This window comes from Euphorbia lathyris, chromosome 9 (genome assembly GCF_963576675.1).
Source record: "Euphorbia lathyris chromosome 9, ddEupLath1.1, whole genome shotgun sequence".
In the NCBI taxonomy this organism is placed as follows: Eukaryota; Viridiplantae; Streptophyta; class Magnoliopsida; order Malpighiales; family Euphorbiaceae; genus Euphorbia; species Euphorbia lathyris.
In genome coordinates, this window is record NC_088918.1 from 42,553,663 (window position 1) to 42,575,002 (window position 21,340).

At 33.9% G+C, this 21,340-nt stretch overlaps 1 protein-coding gene and 1 non-coding gene across 2 annotated transcripts; both read right to left on the bottom strand.

The window, feature by feature from the left end:
- Positions 1-11,725: 11,725 nt before the first annotated feature.
- On the bottom strand, positions 11,726-12,806 carry LOC136206629 (uncharacterized). Its single transcript, XM_065997769.1, has 3 exons — positions 12,265-12,806; positions 12,110-12,166; positions 11,726-12,037 (listed from the first exon to the last, which is right to left on the bottom strand). The coding sequence occupies exons 1-3, from the start codon at positions 12,718-12,720 to the stop codon at positions 11,927-11,929; spliced, it is 624 nt and encodes a 207-aa protein (XP_065853841.1). The 5' UTR covers positions 12,721-12,806; the 3' UTR covers positions 11,726-11,926.
- Positions 12,807-17,891: 5,085 nt separating this feature from the next.
- On the bottom strand, positions 17,892-17,998 carry LOC136207737 (small nucleolar RNA R71). Its single transcript, XR_010676865.1, has one exon. It is a non-coding gene; the product is annotated as a small nucleolar RNA R71 (small nucleolar RNA).
- Positions 17,999-21,340: the final 3,342 nt, after the last annotated feature.

The window sequence follows — 21,340 nt, forward strand, 5'->3', positions numbered from 1 at the left end:
TATGATTGAATATAATAATATTAATATTTTACTCTCATAAAAGAAGTCTTCCTTCGGTACCGGATTCACTCTTAGGTGCTGTTTGATAAAACTGAAAATTAAGTGCTGGAAAAATAAGTACTGAATTTTAAGTGCCGAATATTATAAGTGCTGAAAATATTGAATGATTTAATTTATATAAAAATATTAGTTGATAATATTTAACTTAAAATGTTAAGTTAAATATTTTGACTTATCAAAATAAGTGGTTTTTAACTTAATTAACTAATTTAAGTGGTGGAGAAACAACCGTTATCAAACGCACTTAAATTAAATAAGTGCTTAACATTTTAATTTAAGCAATTAAGTGGTTTATCAAACAAGGCCTTAGTGTCTCTTTATTGAATGAGGTGAGTGACCGCTTCCAATTCTTTTACCCATTAACATTTTAGAAGATTTCACAAAACCTTTCCGAAGGTTTTTCTTTCACACAAAAAGCCAAGTCAACTTCTCTCAACCGCAAGCGCAACTACTCAACGAGATGAATCATTGTTTAAGTTCAAACAAGGTGTTTGTTAGGAGGGATATAGGAAGTGGGATAGAGATAAAAAACACGAGATAAGTTATCCCGTGTTTGTTTAGGAGATAGAAAAGTGAGATAGATGAGGGATAAACCTCTTATCCCTCAAATCCTATACCCAGAAGGGGTGATATAAGGAGGTGGGATAAGCTCATGCGATTTTAATAGGATGAAAAAGTCCATCTTATACCTCAAATTAATATTATGAAGTTTACATAACGTTAAAATAATAAAATATATTATTTTATCCATGTTTCTATCCCACATACCAAACATTAAATAATAATTCTCGACTATCATATTTTATCCTTATCCTAACCATTTATCCTTTTATATTTATCCAAACCTTTATCATTATCCCAATAAAATACCAAACGCCTCGTGTTAGGTGTCATCAATGATAATTTTTTTTTATAAAATTATACTACTGGTTTTCAAGATTCATTAACGAAAGATTTATTTTCTTTCTATATAATATTGTTTAATCAACTTATCTTTCTTTAAAATAAATTTAGGATCAGTTTTTAATATTTTCAACATACACCAAACAATAATTTCTATTCTATAACATCAAATTTGAATTTGGATATCTTGTTATTTCCGTGTTCGTGTCTTGTGTATTGGCTCTATGATAACCTTTGATGTCTTGGCCTAATTTTCTAAAATGAAAAATCAAATTTAGGAACATGACTGTCAAAAGATTTTTCAAGAATTATAATTCAAATTTAATAATAATAAAAATAAAAACACATAAAAGAAACAAAATATGAAAATGAAGAAAGAAAAAAATCGTCTGGGGAACTTAGATTGAAAGATAAGGAGAGAATGATTTTGTTTCTTCCACAATAAATCGTGATTCTTTTTGCTTCTCCAAACTTGGTTACACAAAGAAAAATGCAAGTACAAACGGGTAAAATATTGTATGGCCAGTTGATAATTGGAAAAGAAGAAAAAAAAATAGGGTTCATTATAATTTTCTCTATAAATTTTTTAAGCATACCCTTAATTAATTAGAATATTGAGGAATATTTCTCATGGAAGAGAAATTTTGATAACCCTATGAATACTTAATTATTAAAACATTTTTGATAAATTATAGTTTATAATTTTCATTTTCATCTCATTTAATTACTCTAATAATGTGTTTCTAACTCTTGATAAATTTGTATCATTGATTTTGTACATAAATTTATAGGATTCTATTGTTAGTTTCTAGTTTTTCAACTAGAATATATTTTGTACATGTCAAAATTATCTAATTAAGTATTAGATTTAATGAATTTAATTTTCACTAACTGCAATTTTGAATTTATTAAATTGAATTCATCCCATAAATTAATCAATTAAAACTAATAATTTTATAAAAGCAACTTCATGAACCATGAATATTGCTATGACTAATAACCTACATAAATAATAATAATAATAATAATAATAATAATAATAATAATAATAATAGACTTATTATATTAATCAGCTGAACAATATGCCAATAAAAAACTTGAAATGGAAGGGAAAAATCATCAAATAAAAACATGTCATGTCTATATCACTTTCTTTGTCTCATCCTTCATTACCACCTTTAACGCCTACTTTCAACAGATTAACCATAAAAGATTTATTAGTTTTAATAGAAGAAAAGAAAAAATAAAAGAACACAAAGAGGTGTCTCTTTGCTAAAAACTTTACTTGATTCGAAAAAGAAAAATGATAAACAAAAAATTATCCAACAAACCCCAAAATTGTAATAGTGTAAAAACACAATCAATCACCCAAGAATTAGAAAATCATAAATACAAATTCATTAGAATGAAGCTGATGTAGGAGGAAAAATAAGACCGGTCCTCAATAGAAAAAGCGTGTCCTTCTCCTCCTCCACTTCCATTACCACCACTGTCGACTGGAAATTCACCACTTCATTGCCTTATTTTGCATGTAATCAGCCAAATATATATAATCACCCCATCGGTAGTAGCTACCTTACCATTTTCGAGAAGAAGAAAAAGATTGATTAGGAACATAAAATAAGTCGATTGCATCTGTTAATAGGAATTCCCTAAATTCATCAAAATCTTCATCAAGCGATGAAGAAACGAAGAGAATGAAGAGTAACACAAAGGTGAATTAGTAATTAATAATGAAACCATAGTTCTGAAAGATTTAGAGGATGGATATATCAATTTGCATATGAAACATGAGATGCTATTTATAATTTAAGGTTTTGAATTAATGAAACTGTTTGGTGGAATTTGTATAGGTTGTGTAATTAATGAATTTATTTTTCTTCTCCTATATCATAACAACTATATTAATATCATAAATACTATTTCAGTTTTATCGATAAAATAAATTCATTAATTACACAGCCTATACAAATTCCATTAAACAGTTTTATGAATTCAAAATCTTGAATTATAAATAGCATATCATGTTTCATATACAAATTGAAATATCTATCATCTGAATCTTTCAGAACTATTGTTTCATTATTAATTACTAATTCACATTTCTGTTACTCTTCATTCTCTGACTCGGTCGTTTCTTCATCGCTTGATGAAGATTTTGATGAATTTAGGAAATTCCTATTAACAGATGCAATTGACTTATTTTAGAGGCCTTTTAAATGAGTTGTCAAAATAGTAACAAAGGAAAATTAAAAATATTATATCTAATCTAATTTCTTTTTTGCTTCAAAAAAAATATTTAATAGATATAATAAAATAGCTTAATCAACAATATATTGTCAGAATCAAATCGAATTATAATTGGGTTATGGGTCACTTGGTTCAACTAAATGACTTAAATTGGTAGGGGGAAACGGTGGTTTCTGGTTTTGGATCTGTGAGCGACGGGTAGTTCTGATTGAAGGACGACGGCTTACGATCTCAGAGTATTCTCTGGTGGCGAATCTGCTAGGGTTCATTACATAAAAATCATAAATAAAATTATTATTATTGTTTTGATCTGTGTGCGGCTGTGATATGTTGTTCTGTTTACAAGATCTGTGTGCGTGTGGCTGTGATTTTTGACCGTCCTCTTCGGATTCTGATCTTCTTGTCCGATCTCTGAGCGGTGGCTGCAGTAATGGAAGGAACAACAGATCAACTGGAATAGATCGACAATGGATTAGAGTTCCCTGACATTGGAGATCAGCCGAAAGTAATTTCATATGAACTGTGTCTAGTTGGTTCGTTAATTACGGACAAAATTTTTAATTTCAATATATTTAAAAGTCGTATGGCAAGTTTGTGGAGACCGGATAAAGCGGATTTAGGTGGGAGGCTGATTTTGTTTAGGTTTTACCATAAACATGATCTCAATTGGGTGTTGGAAGGTAGTCCATGGTCATTTGATAATAATGTGCTTGTGTTACAAGAAATTGGCCAAGGAGAAGAACCAACTACAGTTCCTTTGCATTTTGTGAACATCTGGGTGCAGGTGCATGGTTTGAATGCAGGGTTATTTTCTGAAAATGTGGAGAAGGCGCTGGGAAATTTTATTGGTACATATATTGCCTCGGATAATAAAAATAAGTGGTCAGTAGAGAGAATGTTTCTTAGAATAAGGGTAAAATTTGATATCAGATTACCTCTGAAAAAAGATAAGAAGGTTAGGAGAGCTGGGGGCAATTGGATGACAACGACCTTTAAATATGAAAAATTACCTTGCTTTTGCTTCATTTGTGGGATTATTGGGCATATTGATAGGCATTGTGCCAAGTTTTTTGAACAACCTTTGGATTCTGTGGTAAGAAACTGGGATGCAAGTATTCGGGAACCTAATAGACGCCTCAATGCAATTGGGGAAGAAAGATGGTTGAGAGAAGAATGTGAGAATGCTGCAGAGTTTCAAGGAAGAATGGAGCAAACAATCACGCAAGTTAGGAACTTATCTTTCTTAGCCCATAACTTTGGTGTTACGGCTACTAGAAGAGAGGAAGGGATTGGGTCTTCTGATGCGATGGTTATGGATGAGGTGCTAATTATCCCAGAGGAAAGGAAAAGAAGGAGGGCGGAAACAGTAGGGATAAATGTAGATTCATTGAAAGATAATGCAAATAAACCAAGTAGCATGATGACGTGTGATGACCATGATGGATATGGGAGAAACATTACCGGAAATGAGAAGATAACTAACATGGAGACCGTTCCAAAAAACGGATCACAGGCAGGCCCAATCGACGGGGTCTGCCCATCCATATGAAAATTTCGAGTTGGAATTGCCGTGGCTTGGGACATGCCAGGGCAATTCCTGTTGTTTGTGAGCTTATTAGAGTTCATACACCAGATGTAGTGTTTCTGTCTGAGACATTGGTGTGTAAAGCACGTATTGAATTCATTAAGAGTAAAATTAAGTTTGCTGACTGCTTTGTGGTTGACTGTGTAGGACATAGTGGTGGGATGTGTGTTCTATGAAGAGAGGCTGGAGAGTGCTCACTCTTATCTTTTTCTAATAATCACATAAATATGGAAATTATGGATTCAGCTAAAGGGAACTGGATATTATGGATTCCCGAAGAGGGCTAAAAGAAGAGGTTCTTGGGATTTACTGCGCTATATTTCCTTTGCTTCGTCATTGCCATGGACGATTATTGGTGATTTTAATGATCTTCTTTCTCCAGATGATAAAAAAGGTGAGCACGATCACCCTAACTGGTGTTTTCAAGGATTTAGAGAAGCGATAAGTGATTGTGGTTTACTCGATTTGCCTTGGAGGGGTTATCCTTTTACATGGATCAGGCATATAGGTAAATGGAATGAAGTACAAGAAAAGCTTGATAGGGCAATGGCCAATTCTGATTGGCTATTACTTTTCCCTGAAGCCTTTTTGCTTAATATCACAACGCCCCTATTGGATCACAGTTCGATTCTGGTAAACACAATTACAGATATTGAGAGTCGGCCGATTTATCTTTGAAAGGAAGTGGTTTAGAGAGGCAACATTGGATGAAACAGTGAAAAAGAGTTGGAATAAGGCCGATTTTATACCGTTGCTGGATAAATTAGAAAATATGTCAAGTTCTCTTGATCGTTGGGGCAGGGGTTCACTTCGAGCTGAGCATGAGGAGGTGAGTAAGTGCTCAGTAAGACTTGAACAATTAAGAGAATCGGACTCTGGGGCAGCGACTGAAGAATATGAAGAGGTAAGAATAAAATTGATCGACAGACTTCTTAAATGGGAAGACCATTGGAGGCAGAGAGAAAAAATTGATTGGTTTAGAGATGGGGATTCCAATACGAAGTTGTTTCATGCTTTTGAAAATGGTAGACAAAAGAGGAATAAAATTGTGAAATTACAAAGGGATGATGGGAGTTCGACGTCAAGTACGGATGGGTTATGCAAAGAGGCGATTTCTTATTTTAAAAATTTGTTTGATGATGCTGGTATGGGGTAGGCAATAGGGAATGATTCAGGTAGGATCAGTGATTTGTTATCCGTTTGCAATTTAATCAAAACAAAGGCCACACCTCTGAATAATGAAAGATTATTTGAACCATTTACCCTTGATGAGTTCCGAAGGGCACTTTTTGACATGCACCCGGACAAGTCCCCCGGCCCGGATGGTTTTAATGCTGGCTTCTTTCAATGATTTTGGTTGTTGATTGGTCCTTCAATTTTTCAAGCATGTAAATCTTGGTTGGAGATGGGTAAGTTCCCTTCTACTCTAAATGATTCAATTATTACCCTCATCCCGAAATGTGAACAACCTTTGTCTATGAAGGAATTGAGACCCATTGCTTTGTGCAATGTGATTTATAAAATCATCTCAAAAGTTCTTGCAAATCGGTTAAAAGAAGTGCTTCCTAATCTCATATCTGAATCTCAATCCGCCTTCATTAAAGGTAGATCAATTCATGATAATATTTTGATTGCTTTTGAAATAATTCATAGTATGAAAAGAAATATTGGAAGAAAAAAGGGGGGAGGTTGCACTTAAGATAGATATAAACAAAGCATATAATAGAGTGAGTTGAGATTATTTGTCACATGTTCTCATGAAGTTGGGATTCTCGGAAGTGTGGATTGGATATATAATATTGTGTGTTAAATCAGTTAAATATTCAATTAAAATTAAGGGTAAAGTTCAAATAAAACCCTTGTGGTTTCACTAATTTTCAGATAAAGGATTGTGGTTTACCTTTTGTCAAAACGAGGATTGAAGTTTTTAACTTTAACAAAATAAGGACTTTTTCGATTGACACTATTAAAATCACCTTTGACGACTTCAAAAATGACATATTTTAAGAACTATTAATATTCTAAGCAACTTTAATTCTTTAACTTTTTTTATTTTGAGATTGTTTAGATGATGTTTGGTAAAGAGAGAGAAAGTTAATGTTTAGAGAGAGAAAATTCCAAAAAAGATGATTTTCGAAAATCGAAAATGTAGTTCCATAGAAAATATGACATTGAACAACTTTAATTTTTGAAAATTTTCATTTTTAGGTCGTTAAAGATGGTTGTAATAGAATTAATCAAAGTTTGAAACCTCAATCCTTGTTTTGACAAAAAGTAAATCACATTCCTTTATCTGAAAATTAGTGAAACCACAAGGGTTTTATTTGAACTTTACCCGAAAATTAATGATCAAATTGTTGGTCCTTTTCCCCCCCGAAGAGGTTTGAGGCAAGGAGATCCACTATCGCCTTATTTATTTCTATTATCTGTTAAGGGTTGTTTGCTTTGATGCTGGATGCTGAAAGAAGGGGGGTTATTCATGCAGCTAAAGTGAATAGAAGGGCTCCATCAATCTCTCATTTATTGTTTGCTGATGATGCTTTTCTGTTTGTTCAAGCAAATATTGAGGAGTGTAGAGAATTAAAGAAGTTGCTAAATTTGTATGAGCATGCTTCGGGACAAGCTGTCAATTTCTCTAAATCAGGCATACTGTGTAGCAATAATGTACATCCAATGCTTGTAGAGGGGATCTCATCTATTTTGGAAGTTTCTCAACCTATCAATACAGGTCAATACTTTGGTTTACCTTCACTTGTTGGAAGAAAGAAGAAGGTGATATTTGCGTTCTTAAAAGATAAACTATGGAAGAAAATTCAATCTTAGAGATCTAAGCCCTTATCTAAAGCTGGTAAAGATACTCTAATCAGAGCAGCAGGTCAGGCTTTGCCGGTTTATTTTATGAGTGTTTTTATGCTTCCTATTTCAACTGCTGAAGAACTTCAAAAGATGTTGAATTCATTTTGGTGGGGTAATAAGAGAGACGGGTCAAGAGGGATAAATTGGTTGGCTTGGGATAAATTATGTATTCATAAAGATGATGGTGGATTGGGATTCCGAGATTTCACTGCCTTTAATTTAGCAATGCTGGGAAAACAAAGTTGGCGGTTACAGTCAGCCCCTGAGTCTTTGGTCAGTAAATTTTTTAAAGCAAAATACTATCCAAATGGGGATTTTTTAAAAGCTAGGTTGGGTCACTCACCAAGCTATATATGGCGAAGTATTTGGGGTTCTCAGTTATTGTTGCAAAAAGGGGGGCGGTGGAAAATTGGAGATGGTACATCTATTATTGTATGGAAAGATCCATGGTTAAGAGATTCGCCTTCTATAACGATCTCTACTACAATGGTTGAAGGGTTGGAAAATTTAAAAGTAAGCGATCTCTTTATCCCTAGAACAATTGAATGGGATGTTGAACTATTACTAGAAATCTTTTCGGAACAAGATGTAATGGCCATCATTCGGTCAACTCCGTGTGTATCTGGAAGAAAAAACCAGTTTATATGGAATGCTTCCCGTAATGGGTGTTATTCGGTTCGTAGTGCATACTGCCTTGGAATGGAGGAAATACCAAGCAGTACACATCTTAGAGTTGAGGGGGAGTGGCAAAAGATATGGAGAGCTAAGGTGCCATTTAAAGTCAGACATTTTTTGTTGGAGGCTTGTTTGTGATTGTATCCCAACTCGTCACCGGCTCAGGAGTCGGGGGATTAACATGGAGGATGATTGTGTTATGTGTGCACGGGACTTGGAGGGAGGCGGGCCTTGCTAATTTAATTGAACATTCAAGCCTTGATGCGGATAACTTTGCTGGCTTCTTTTTCTATTTTTGCAGATTAGCTGGTGTAAAAAATTCTGAGATCTTTATGATGTTGTTGTGGTCATGGTGGGAGGCGAGCAATGACTACTTTTGGAATCAAAAATCCGCAACAACTGTTGGAGTCGTTATGAGGAGTAGACATTGTCTTGCGGACTGGAAGACGACTAGGGAGCGAAGTATAATTCCTTCTGCGATACCTAGGGAGGACGACTGCCAGAAATTATGGCACCGACCACCGACTGATGTTGTTTCCTGTTGCACAGATGCAAGCATATTTACAATTCTTGGAAAAACAAGAGGTAGTGCAGTACTTAGAGATTCACATGGTGCCTTTATCTCGGCTCTGACAAATCTGGTGGAAGGAATTATGGAAGTTAGGGAGGTGGAAGCTTGGGCGGTCTTACATGCACTTGAATGGACCATGGAGGCAGGTTACAATAAAATTCTATTTGAATCTGATTCTTTGTCCACTGTTAAAGTTGTTACTTTTGGAAGTTTGGATCAGTCTGAGTTTGGTGATATTATTGGACGATGTCGCACACTTTTATCATCTCAAAACGGTTACACTATCTGTTTTATTAGAAGACAAGCAAACGGGTTAGCTCATGCTTTTGCTAGAGCGGCCTCTCAATTTGCTAGTCAGTGTTACTTTGATATTATCCCTAGTGGGTTTCCTCTTTCTGCGTTAAACTTTTGCCGACTTTTGGCTCATTAATGATATTTTGCTTCAAAAAAATATATATATACACAAATAATATATTAAACTAAAATTTAAAATATAGTCCAAATTATATTTAAAAAATCACAATTTTAAAAATCACAATTAATTATTTCTCTTATATTCAGCCAATCATTTTCATCGTTTTTACTTCCTACAACATATTCATTATGAGAAGGAGATACGAAGTTAGGATTATTTACTGGATTAAGGTTTTTCTATTTCTATTTTAATTTTTTTTTATGTTTTTTAGTACTAGAGGAAAATGTGTTTTTTTTTTAAAATAAAAAACTGGGTTAGTTGCTGTATTTAAAAAAAAAACTCAATATGACCTAAACTAGAGGTCTATCTATTGGTAATTCCAAACCTGATAACATTGAATATCAAAGTCATTCAATCTTGACAATTCTAATAACATGTCATTGTAGAAAAATTCGACTCTCTTTTAAAAATCCCATATTAGAAGCCAAGAGGGAAGAATAGGAAAATGAGATGTTCATATTAGAAAAACATAACTTAGTAAAAGTTTTCTAATGTTATATATTGAGCTTTGAGCTTTAGGCTTAAAGCATCCCACAACAAGTCTCTTATAATTCTAAGGCTTATTTGATTTCTCTTTCTTTTTCTATTGTAATATTTGTTCATTTGAAATATTATTTGGTAGTGTCGGGAGACGCAAATAATATTGACCGAACCTTGTTAAATTCTAGCGTTTTCTTTATTTGTTTTATGGTTTAGTTTTTAATTTGCTAGTCATTTCCGCAACAGTCGTCCTCTATTATAAAAATGATGAGAATTATATTTTAGAGAAAAATACAAAAATATATATTGTGATTTGATGGATTTATATTGTGATTTGCAACCTACCACGTGGTTTAAAGTTGATTCCATTAGCAAAAAAAAGAGTCCAAAATATAACACCATTGAAAATTGCTTACGTGTCAAATTGAATGTTCATGCTTCTTCTTCTCAACAGAGATTGAAAATCTACCGAAAAGCTTTCAAAGCAAAATTCCAACGGAGGCCAAAAGGTTCATTTCACGACTTCTTTTCGCTGACCCAGATGGACGAATTATAATTCTGGCGATTATGTGACTTCCCTCGTTCCGGACGAGGTTGGTTTTCCTGACCACTATCCAGAAATCGAATCTAGACCGGAAACAGAGAAAAAAGATCAGAAAACAGAAGATTATGTTTTATCAGTTACCTCTGTTCCTTCCTCTATCTCTTTCTTCTTCAGCTCAAATGAAATGTGAAACCCAGTTAAAATCAAACCGGAATTGAAAGAAGATCTGGTAGTGTTTCATCAGCTACACCTCTTGTAATTGAATAAGAGGAAGAAGTTAATGGAGAAGGAGAAACCCATGATGAAAACATGAAAAATAAAACAAAATTACATTTGAACTCTGATTCCTCCTGCACTTCAATGCCTTGTAATTATGAGAATTGGAACCATGGGAAAGATAGTTCCATCTCCGACATGCAAAGCAGAAGTTTATGGTTCTTGATGCAACAATTATCTTCAAAGGAAACAATTTCAGAAATTACTTCTCACAACTGCACATGATAGACAATTACTAACTCCTAACATCTTAGCAGGTGTTTCTAATAACATAATTGAAAGAGAGAAAGAACCACTTAGATGTCTTTGAGGGAACCTGTGAAGAAGGGAGAGGGAATCATGTGAGGTTGATGAATGTGATTGGTTTGAATATGAGTTTGACTTCCTTATATTCACTAAATTTACTACATATATTCGACTTTTGACACAGAAATGTGTACATGCGACCACGTAGAATTTGGTCATTTACCGTTAGATTTAGGTTTATTAAATCTAAGTCTCACGATGTTTTGAATCTACACCTTAGGATTTTAATAAGTCTAGATTTAACGGTGAATGACCAAATTCTATGTTATTATTAAAGTGCATGTGATCAAGACTGCTTTTGACAACGTTAACATTTTGAATAATTTTTACGAAATCAAGTACTTGTTTCTCAAGTTTTAAATCATGTCGATTGTGTTTACAATCGAATAAATCACAAGGTTTATCTTATACTTATCCATATACTTTAAACAACCTTATTTCTTTATTTTTATTTTGTTTTGAGGTTATGTTTGGTTTGTCTAAGAGAGATTGAATGATGTTTAGTGAGAGAAAGTTCCGACAAATCGAAAAAGTGATTTCATGTGATTCTAAAGAATTTTAATACACACTTTATCATTAGAGATCGTTAGTTTTACAAGGTGTTATAATTAAAGACAAAGTTAAATGACTTGAAATTAATAATGGTAATAAGGAATTTTTGAAATTTTTACCCCCTGTTCTTTACTTGTTCCTTATTCCTTTACAATCTCTTTATTTCTAATAGAGGTTGGTGGATCCATGATGTATTCTGGAACAATTAAATCTATAATTCAATAATCAGCAAATGAAAGAAATACTTGGTGGCCATCATCTCCTATTTGATTAAAATTTAAATTCCTCAGTATTTCTGTGGGTTCCCAAATTCTACAGTGAAATACTGTAGATAGTAGAATAAGAAAATGAAGATGAAGCAAACACAAAATGAAATCATCAAGACAAAAAAAATCATTTAACAGTGACCAGTTGGGAAGAAATCGACTTTGAACTCGAACACGAACTCATACATGGACTTTGCGCACTAACTGATTCTTCCATTTCCTTGCTGCCTTTCATTTCCTGCAATGCCAATATCTTCTTATTCACTCATTACTCAAATAGAAATAACAAGACTCCCAAATTGGCATTTACCTCGCATATTTTCTTCTCATGTTCCTTCTCTCTTAGAGATCGCAATGGAGAGATTCTCTGAAAAATCAAAATCAAATTAATTCTATGTCTTGTTATCTTTTTCCAGTACTTAGTTTAGAAGAAGAAGAAGAAGATTGGAGTTGAGGAGTAAATACCATAGTAGTAGTAGTAGAAGAAGAAGATTGGAGTTCCTTTAATCTGTAAAGTCTATCGACCTCGATCTCGAGGCTCTTTTGGATCTCTCCTCTCTGCTCCATCTCTTTCATTTTCAGATCCAAAATTCTATTCCTCTCATTCAACATCTTCTCTGCTTTCTCCTTCTCTGCCTTCAATCTCTCTAGCTTCTTTCTGATCGCGCTTAATTCCTCCTCTAGAGACGTATCCAGAAGGTCGATGATGAGCTTCGATGGAGTGTTGGTGGTATGGATCGGATTGTTCTCCTTGTTAGATTCGGCAACAATCAATTCTTGCTGCTTCAGCTTTGGCTTCGGCTTTAGAATTTGGATCTCAGTAAGCGGAATTGCAGGCGAGTTCTTGGGCTGCAGAGGTGTCCGACCGGATTTCTGATGGAGTTTATGATCTCCGGTGAGGGGAGATTGGAGGCTGTGCATGTTGAAGAAGATTTGGGATTGTAGTTGTGAGATGAGATGAGATGAGAATAAAAAGGGAGAGAGGAATATTAGCGTTTGAATTTAAAAGGGAACAGGCGCTAACGGCTAACCCAAAAACACAACTAACCCAAAAACACAACCCACCCAAAAAACACAACTAACCCAAAAAAATACTAATGTATTTGTAATTTTCCTTAAAAACAGGCGTTTGAATTTGTAATTTTCCTTAAAAACACAACTAACCAAAAAAATACTAATGTATTTGAGAATACAAAGACGCTCCTTAATCCCCAATTATCATTGTTCAACCCTAATCATGATTCATAATTAATATTCTTCATAATTTAATTAATTTATTATATTGATTATGGAATATTTTAGTATTTCTTTAACCACACTTTATTTAATAATCTATTACTAATATTTATGCTTAAAGTACTATTTTACCTTGATTTATTAAAAAAGAAATTTCAATTGACACATTATTTATTATTCAGTCATTTAGCCTAAATGAATTGTCACTCAATATAGATAGAGCTATGGTAGAAACAAATAAAAAGTAAAGCGAGTTGGTAAAAAAAATAAACCGAGTTGAATTAATATTTAATAATAAAATTGGAGGTTAATATTTTAAATTCGATGAAATATTTAGATTTTTGTCAACTCGTATAAATTACAGTATAATTTTTTTTTAATTTTTTTCACGTTTACCCATATGTTTGTAATTTGTTACTAATAAATGATAAAATGATGCACATATGAAATGTAGAAAACAAGAATAATGATTGAAAAAATAGTTTAATGAATTATTTTTTAAATTGACACAACTTGTCAATATTAGGGGTATAATTACTCTTGACTACCAACTTTAAGGGTAAATTGCACAATTTTAGACATCAAGAGTAAAATTGCTCGTGACTGTCAATATTATGAATAGTTTTGCATCTCATTCCGTTAAAATATCGGGGGAACTAATTTACTAGTTCTATATGTTTACCTAATACACGATTTGTTGGAGTTTAGTGTCCTAAAGACAATTGTTTTAGGATATAAATATTAATGAATAAATTGTTTATTTAGTCATTTGTTTAATCAGATATATAGCATTAAAATGTAACTATATATAAAAGCACAAATGTTTTATAAAGAAAGTAATCCTAAGTTTATTTAAGTAGTTATAAAGTGTTCGTACAAGCATGAAGTGAGACTATACTTTATAATAGACCAATAGACTTAAAATCAACCCAAGTCAAGTAATATGTTATAGGGGTTGACATATTACTGTTGAGACTTGCATGTAACAGTGTTTTCTGTCGAGAAAGAAAGCTGATCTCACAAGCTTTAGATATTTAGATATCTAGACAGTTACATGGATCCGGTGAAGGAGTTCATTAGGATTGGGACCCGACTTGAGATAACAGAATGGATTGATTTATCTAATGTGTCAACTGTTCATCTCATTGGTATTAGTAGGTATAACTAATCCTCAGACTCAAACATTTGTTAATTAGTGATTCTGGATTATGGAGTCTGATACTTTGATTCTGTGCGAGCACGATCCAACAGGTGAGAGCCTGGGGTGTGTGAGAGCAGGGTTGGGTACCACACAAAGTAATTGCAGAATAGTTAATGTCAGATTGAGCATTCGTCACTCCCGATAAGTGGGAGATATATCCAAATGGCCGCTTGTGGTGAATTAACTGAAATCCTTGCAAGGTGATACAGTTAAGAGTAGAAATGAACATTTCACTTAACTTATTTTTTCAGAGTGAATTCAACCTGTACAAGTAAAACCGGACTCTTCGTTATATGTAACCTTGACACGTTCCATGGTTATAAGGAATTGACCGACAAGATATAGTTGATGAAGGATCGTATTATAGTGTACCTAATGCAGAAAGGTTAACGTCAGTTATCAACCTGACTTCTTAATTGCTCTGGGGGAATATCATAGGTTCTGCTAGTAACAGCTCGCGACGGTATTCCGTTATATATGTGTTGGAATTAATCGTGATGAATAATTTCAAAGGATATATACGGCTAGTGGCAATAAAGAACCTAATGGGTCGCATATGGGACTTGGAATCGGAGGACGAAAATGTAATTAGTGAGACACTATATATGGACCGAAATTTACATATTAATTAGGGATAAATTAATTTGATTAATAATTATAATTTGATTATGAATTAAATTAAAAGATTATCTGATAATATTAATTAGAAGTTTTTATGTGATTGAAACTCTAATTAATTACCCCTAACATTAATTAATTATTAATTTGATTAATAATAATTATCTAGATATAATTAGTTATTATTTAGATAATAGTAAAGTGTTTGTTTAATTATCTAATTAGGAATCCTATTCCGAATAAGAATCCAATTATTTAATTACCTAACACAACTGTGATTAGGGTTTAGAGAAGTCTATAAATAGACTCCCTAACCCCATAAATTCGGCCAACATAATAATAAAGGAGGAGGAACTGTTCCGTCTTCGTCTCGGCTAATCTACATTATTTCTTACTCTCTCTTTGATCTCGTATCGATTTCTGTTAGAGGCAATCATTGTGATTGCTATTATTAAGGTTGATTACTGATTAGTTATCTTTTCTGTGTTGTTTCTTTTGTTGTTCGTGATACACTGATTAAGAGTTGTGGGCACTTCGTTTGCAACCGTAGATAGTTCTTCACCGAAGGTATTACTTTCTATCCCTATTTATATGAAATAACAATTAACAGATCTTGGAAAAGGGGAATAGATAAAATAGATAAAATTTTATTATTCCGCTGCGCATAGGCTTGTCTATTTTCCTTCACGATTTAGTCCTCATATTTTGATAATGCACAATTTAGTCCTTAGCTTTTTTACTATTTGATGTGGCTGACCGTTTGGAGACCTGAAATTGGACAGAAACAAAGTCAAAGGTGGTCGTTGTTCGACTAACCTGTTAAGCCCAAAATATACCTAAAATATCATACATAAATACGTTAAATTTACATTAAAATCATGCTAATTATATTCATTTGGAATACTTTTACGTCTTTATTTACTTCTTTGATGCAAGGTACTTAATTATTTGGTTAAATCCAAATAGGAGCGAAAACGGAGCGAAAACGGAGCGAAAACGGAGCTAAAATGGAGGAAAAACCTAAAAAACGTACCAAGAATGCATATCAGTCAAAAGAACGCTCAAGGAGGACGAAAAGCAGTCGAGAGACAGGGAAACATCTCTCTATCGCGACTGAGATTTTGAGAATCTCAGTCACGACTTACGGAGGTCAGCTCGGGGGAAAAACGAAGTCTTCAAACTCGCCCCTATACCCCCTGTCGCGACTGAGATTTTCAGAATCTCAGTCGCGACAGCGAACCCTTCTGCACACAAAACACATGTTTTAAATCTGAAAAACGCGTCTGTTCGTTCGGATAAAATCAACTCTTCACCAGCGGACACGACCCATCATTTACAACCCTTCAACAACTATAAATAAGTGATCCATTTCAGAAATCGAGGTTGGAAAAAGTTAGAGAAATTAGAGAAGAAAGTTGTTATGTCGAGTTTCTGATTCAGAAAAGAATCAGAAAGTTTAGATTTCATTTCTGTATAAACAATCGTGTTGTACACGAATTGTTATTAGATTAGTTATAAACAGTATTAGTTTAGTTTTCATTCTGGTAGTAGACGAGATCAGTCTCTATTCCGAAGATCCAGCGAGAAGAATTGACGGCTGAAGCGCATGAGGTTTGACGCACCTACGGAGTTTGAGAGAAAGATTGACAACCCGGATCTCAAAGTTTTCGTTACAATGCTATCCAAGTTTCTACTTCTCTGTTAACTTGTGAAAATTCATATTTCATTAATGATATACTTATTTATTCAATAAATTCTTACTGTTGTTATTTTGATATTGTTCTGACAAAATGATTTTCGAAATGATAAATTGGTGTTTTTATTAAAACGTTCTATTCCATCTTATTCATATAAGAACTTTGTTGAACACTTGACAGATTTAGTTTTTATGGATGACATGATCGCTGATCGCGACTTATCAGACATAAAATACTAGTTTGATTAAGGTAGGAATCACCTCAACATCAGGGGGATTTCTATGGTTCGAAGCCATTTAATTGAATAAATCGCTATATTGTTACATGTCCATAATCTTACAAAGTTAAAGTTGTTTTCTTTGCTTTATGAAAATAAGTTCTATTTTATTCCAATTGCGGAAATATCTGTCTTGTAATCAAAACCACAAAGACGGAACTGTTCTCTAAACTCAATATAATCCTTCTATCTAATCCTAATTTACCAAAACCAATTCAATCAATTAAACGTATTTCTTTTATTAAACCTAAACACGTGACTAAACCGAATTAAATAAAGTTTTAGTTAAAAAGCGTTCCCTATGGGTTCGATATCTTTTATTACTACAAGCGTATACCGTGCACTTGCGGAAATCGCTCAACAAGTTTTTGGCGCCGTTGCCGGGGAACGCCAAAATTTTTGACAAAATTTTAAATTTTTCGTGTTTTATTTCGAATCTAGGTTTAAACATACTTATTTTAACTTTTATAATTTAATAGTTTTCATTTACTAATTTATTTATTTTTCAAATTCTGTTTTGTAGGTAGTTTCGGTTCGTGCAAGATTTTAGGTTCATGCGCAGTTCTCGAAGTTCAGGCATTGTACCAGACCCTATAGACCCAGAAATTGAGAAAACCATTAGGAAGAACAAGAAAAATAAGAAAAACAAAAATAAGACCCCAGTAAAAACATATACCGAGCCAGAAAAAATGGCAGACCCACCAACACTTATGGAATACGCTAGGCCAGGTGTGGCCGGTGTAACCAATAGTATCGTTAGACCTAGAATCACCGCAAACCAATTTGAAATTAAGCCAGCTTTGCCTAATATGTTGCAAAATAATGTAACATTTTACGGGTTACCTAACGAAAATCCTAACACCCACTTAACAAATTTTCTTGAAATTTGTGATACTTTTAAAATTCCAGATGTGACTGCAGAAGCAATCAAACTTTCTTTCCCTTCACCTTGAAGGATAGAGCCAAAGAATGGTTAACTTCTATGCCAGCCGCAACTTTTGCCACTTGGGAACAATTAGCCCAAGCGTTTTTATCTAAATATTTTCCTTTAGCAAAAACCGCAAGAGTCATAAAGGAGTTAACATCTTTTTCTCAAAATGACAATGAGACTCTTTATGAAACTTGGGAACGTTTTAAAGAACTTCAACGTTTATGCCCACACCACCAACTACCCGCTGAACTTTTAATGCAAACATTTTACAATGGACTGAATCCTACAACTAGGGGTTCATTAGATGCTATGTCGGGAGGGCTATTTATGAAAAAAACATCAGCCCAAGCGAGAGAACTTTTGGAGGAAATGGCAATCAACAGCAGTATGTGGCCCGTGGAACGTGGACATATGCCGGTGGCAAAACCATCATCCTCAACCACACCATCAGTTAAAGGTATAGTTGAACTTGATCCAGTCGCAATGCTACAAGCCCAATTTTCTGCTTTATCGCACAAAATTGACAAGTTTATGGCACCACGCGATACCAATGGTAATCCAATCCAAACGGATGTGGACTACGAAAATATGAGTGAGATCGAACAGATAAATTTTGTCCAAGGGCAAAACCAAACTAATAATCCTTATTCTAATACCTATAATGCTGGATGGAGGAATCATCCTAACTTTAACTGGAAAGATAACAGTAACAGTAATGCCAGTGCTAATCAAAATCGTACCACTAATTATCAAAATCAGTCAAGAGATACGATTAGCACTTTATCTTCTAAAATCGACAAGTTTATAGATGCTATCAGTGGAAAAATAAGTAATCACGACGATGGTTTTAAACGGATCGAAAATAAATTCGATCAGCTTATTAAAAACCACTCATCTAGCATCCATAATTTGGAGATCCAAATTGGTCAACTTGCTAAATCAATTCCATCCCGAAAAGAGGGAAGTCTTCCCAGCCATACGGAAGAAAATCCGAAAGAGCAGGTGAAGGCTATTACTCTTCGTTCAGGAAAAAATTATCAAGGGCCTGAAATGCCCAAAGATGTAACATTACCGGGAACTGATTTACCAAAGTCCAAAGAAGATATCTTAATCACAAATAGTTCACCATCTGACGCAGGTACCAAAACTTTTGTACCCAAGCCACCTTTTCCACACAAAGTTCGAAATAAGGACTATGATAAACAACTTCTAACGTTTTTGGATAAACTTAAAAATTTGCACATCAATTTGACATTTATGGATGCAATCACACAAATTCCTAACTATGGTAAGTTTTTAAAGGATTTGATTTCAAAGAAAATCAGTTGGGAAGGAATTTCATCCATTTTGTTAACTGAAGACTGTAGTTCAATAGTATCAAGTAATTTGCCCACTAAACTTAAGGATCCCGGATGTTTTACTATTCCGTGTAAGTTGGGAGATATTGAATTCCCAAGTTGTCTTTGTGATTTAGGAGCAAGTATAAACTTAATGCCGTTGTCTATTTTTAACAAGTTAGGTTTAGAAGAAGATATCAAACGTACCAATATGGTTTTGCAATTAGCGGATCAACCCACTAAAAGGCCATATGGTATAATTGAAGATGTTTTAGTCAAAGTCGATAAATTTATTTTTCCTACCGATTTTGTTATATTAGACTTTGCATATGATGTAAACTGCCCTTTAATTTTTGGTCGACCGTTTATGAACACGGGACGCACTCTAGTAGATGTGTCGGAAGGGAAGGTAGTTTTAAGGATAGGAGAAGATAAGGTCGAGTTTAACATGAACAAAGCGATGAAATACCCTATGGAGGAATTCGCTTGTATGAAACTTGATTTAGTCGAGGAATGTGTCAATGATGTAATTCAAAGTGAAGAAATAATTGAACCTATAATAGATGAGGAATTAGATGATAAGGACCCAGAGCCTTTGATTAGAGAAGATGGACCAGTTCCGCCTTCAATTGTAACACCCCCTAAATTAGAACTTAAAGAGTTACCCAGTCATTTGAGGTACGCTTTCTTAGGCGAAGGCGATTCTCTACCTATAATTATTTCTAACAAATTAACAAGCGATCAAGAAGAAAAATTGAAAGAAGTTGTTAGAAATAGGATAGGAAGTATGGGATGGCAAATTTCAGACTTAAAAGGAATTAATCCTAGTATAGTAATGCACAGAATTCACTTAGAAGAGGACAAGCCACCTAAAGCGGATAGGCAAAGACGCTTAAATCCGAACATGAAAGAAGTAGTAAAAAATGAGATTACTAAACTTTTAGACAATGGAATCATTTATCCGATCTCGGATAGTGAGTGGGTTAGTCCAATCCATTGTGTACCTAAAAAGGGAGGCATAACTGTTGTAAGAAATGATGAAGGTGAACTGATACCTACACGAACCACCACCGGTTGGAGGGTTTGTATAGACTATAGGAACCTAAATAAAGCTACTAGGAAAGATCATTTTTCTCTACCTTTCATTGATCAAATGATCGAAAGGATAGCCGGTCATGCATTTTACTGTTTCCTAGACGGTTACTCCAGATTCTTTCAAATTTACATTTACTCGGATGACCAAGATAAAACAACCTTCACATGTCCTTACGGAACATTTGCATATAGGAGAATGTCTTTTGGTCTATGTAATGCACCAGCAACTTTTCAACGTTGTATGACAGAAATCTTTAACGACTTCATTGAAGACATAATGGAAGTTTTCATGGATGATTTTTCAGTTTATGGAGATTCTTTCGATGCGTGTTTACAAAACTTAGATAAAGTATTGTCTAGATGTGAGGAAACGAATTTAGTATTAAATTGGGAAAAATGTCATTTCATGGTAGACGAAGGAATTGTTTTAGGTCAAAAGATTTCTGAAAAAGGTTTAGAAGTGGACAGAGCAAAGACTTCAGTTATAGAAAAATTACCCCCACCAACCACTGTTAAGGGAGTAAGATCGTTTTTGGGTCATGCAGGTTTTTACAGACGGTTTATAAAGAACTTTTCTGTAATCTCCAAACCACTTACTAATTTGCTTATGAAGGATTCAACTTTTGATTTTAATAAGGATTGTTTACAAGCTTTCAATACTTTGAAAACGGCTTTAGTCAGTACACCTATAATATCGAAACCTGATTGGAATCTACCTTTCGAAATTATGTGTGATGCGAGTGACTTAGCTGTAGGATGTGTATTAGGTCAAAGGAAGGATAAGAAACTTCATGTTATATATTATGCGAGTCACACTTTGTCCGGTGCACAACTAAATTACACCACAACTGAAAAAGAAATGTTAGCAGTAGTTTTTTCATGTGATAAATTCCGATCTTATTTGTTAGGATCTAAAGTCATCATTTATACTGAACATGCAGCTTTAAGATATTTATTTGCTAAGAAAGATGCGAAACCACGTCTTATTAGATGGGTTTTACTATTGCAAGAATTTGACATTGAGATCAAAGACAAAAAGGGAGTTGAAAACCTGGTCGCCGATCATCTATCAAGACTTGAGGATGAAAATGGTCCCATCGGTGAAACATCAGGCATTCGAGATGATTTCCCCGATGAACATCTCATGCA

Excerpts from the sequence above, each read along its gene's own strand:
- LOC136206629 (XM_065997769.1), bottom strand. The coding sequence starts at position 12,720 with ATGCACAGCCTCCAATCTCCCCTCACCGGAGATCATAAACTCCATCAG. Across the intron at positions 12,167-12,264 it reads CTTCTACTACTACTACTATG|AGAATCTCTCCATTGCGATC; the intron begins GTATTTACTCCT and ends TTGATTTTTCAG. Across the intron at positions 12,038-12,109 it reads ATGAGAAGAAAATATGCGAG|GAAATGAAAGGCAGCAAGGA; the intron begins GTAAATGCCAAT and ends TTGGCATTGCAG.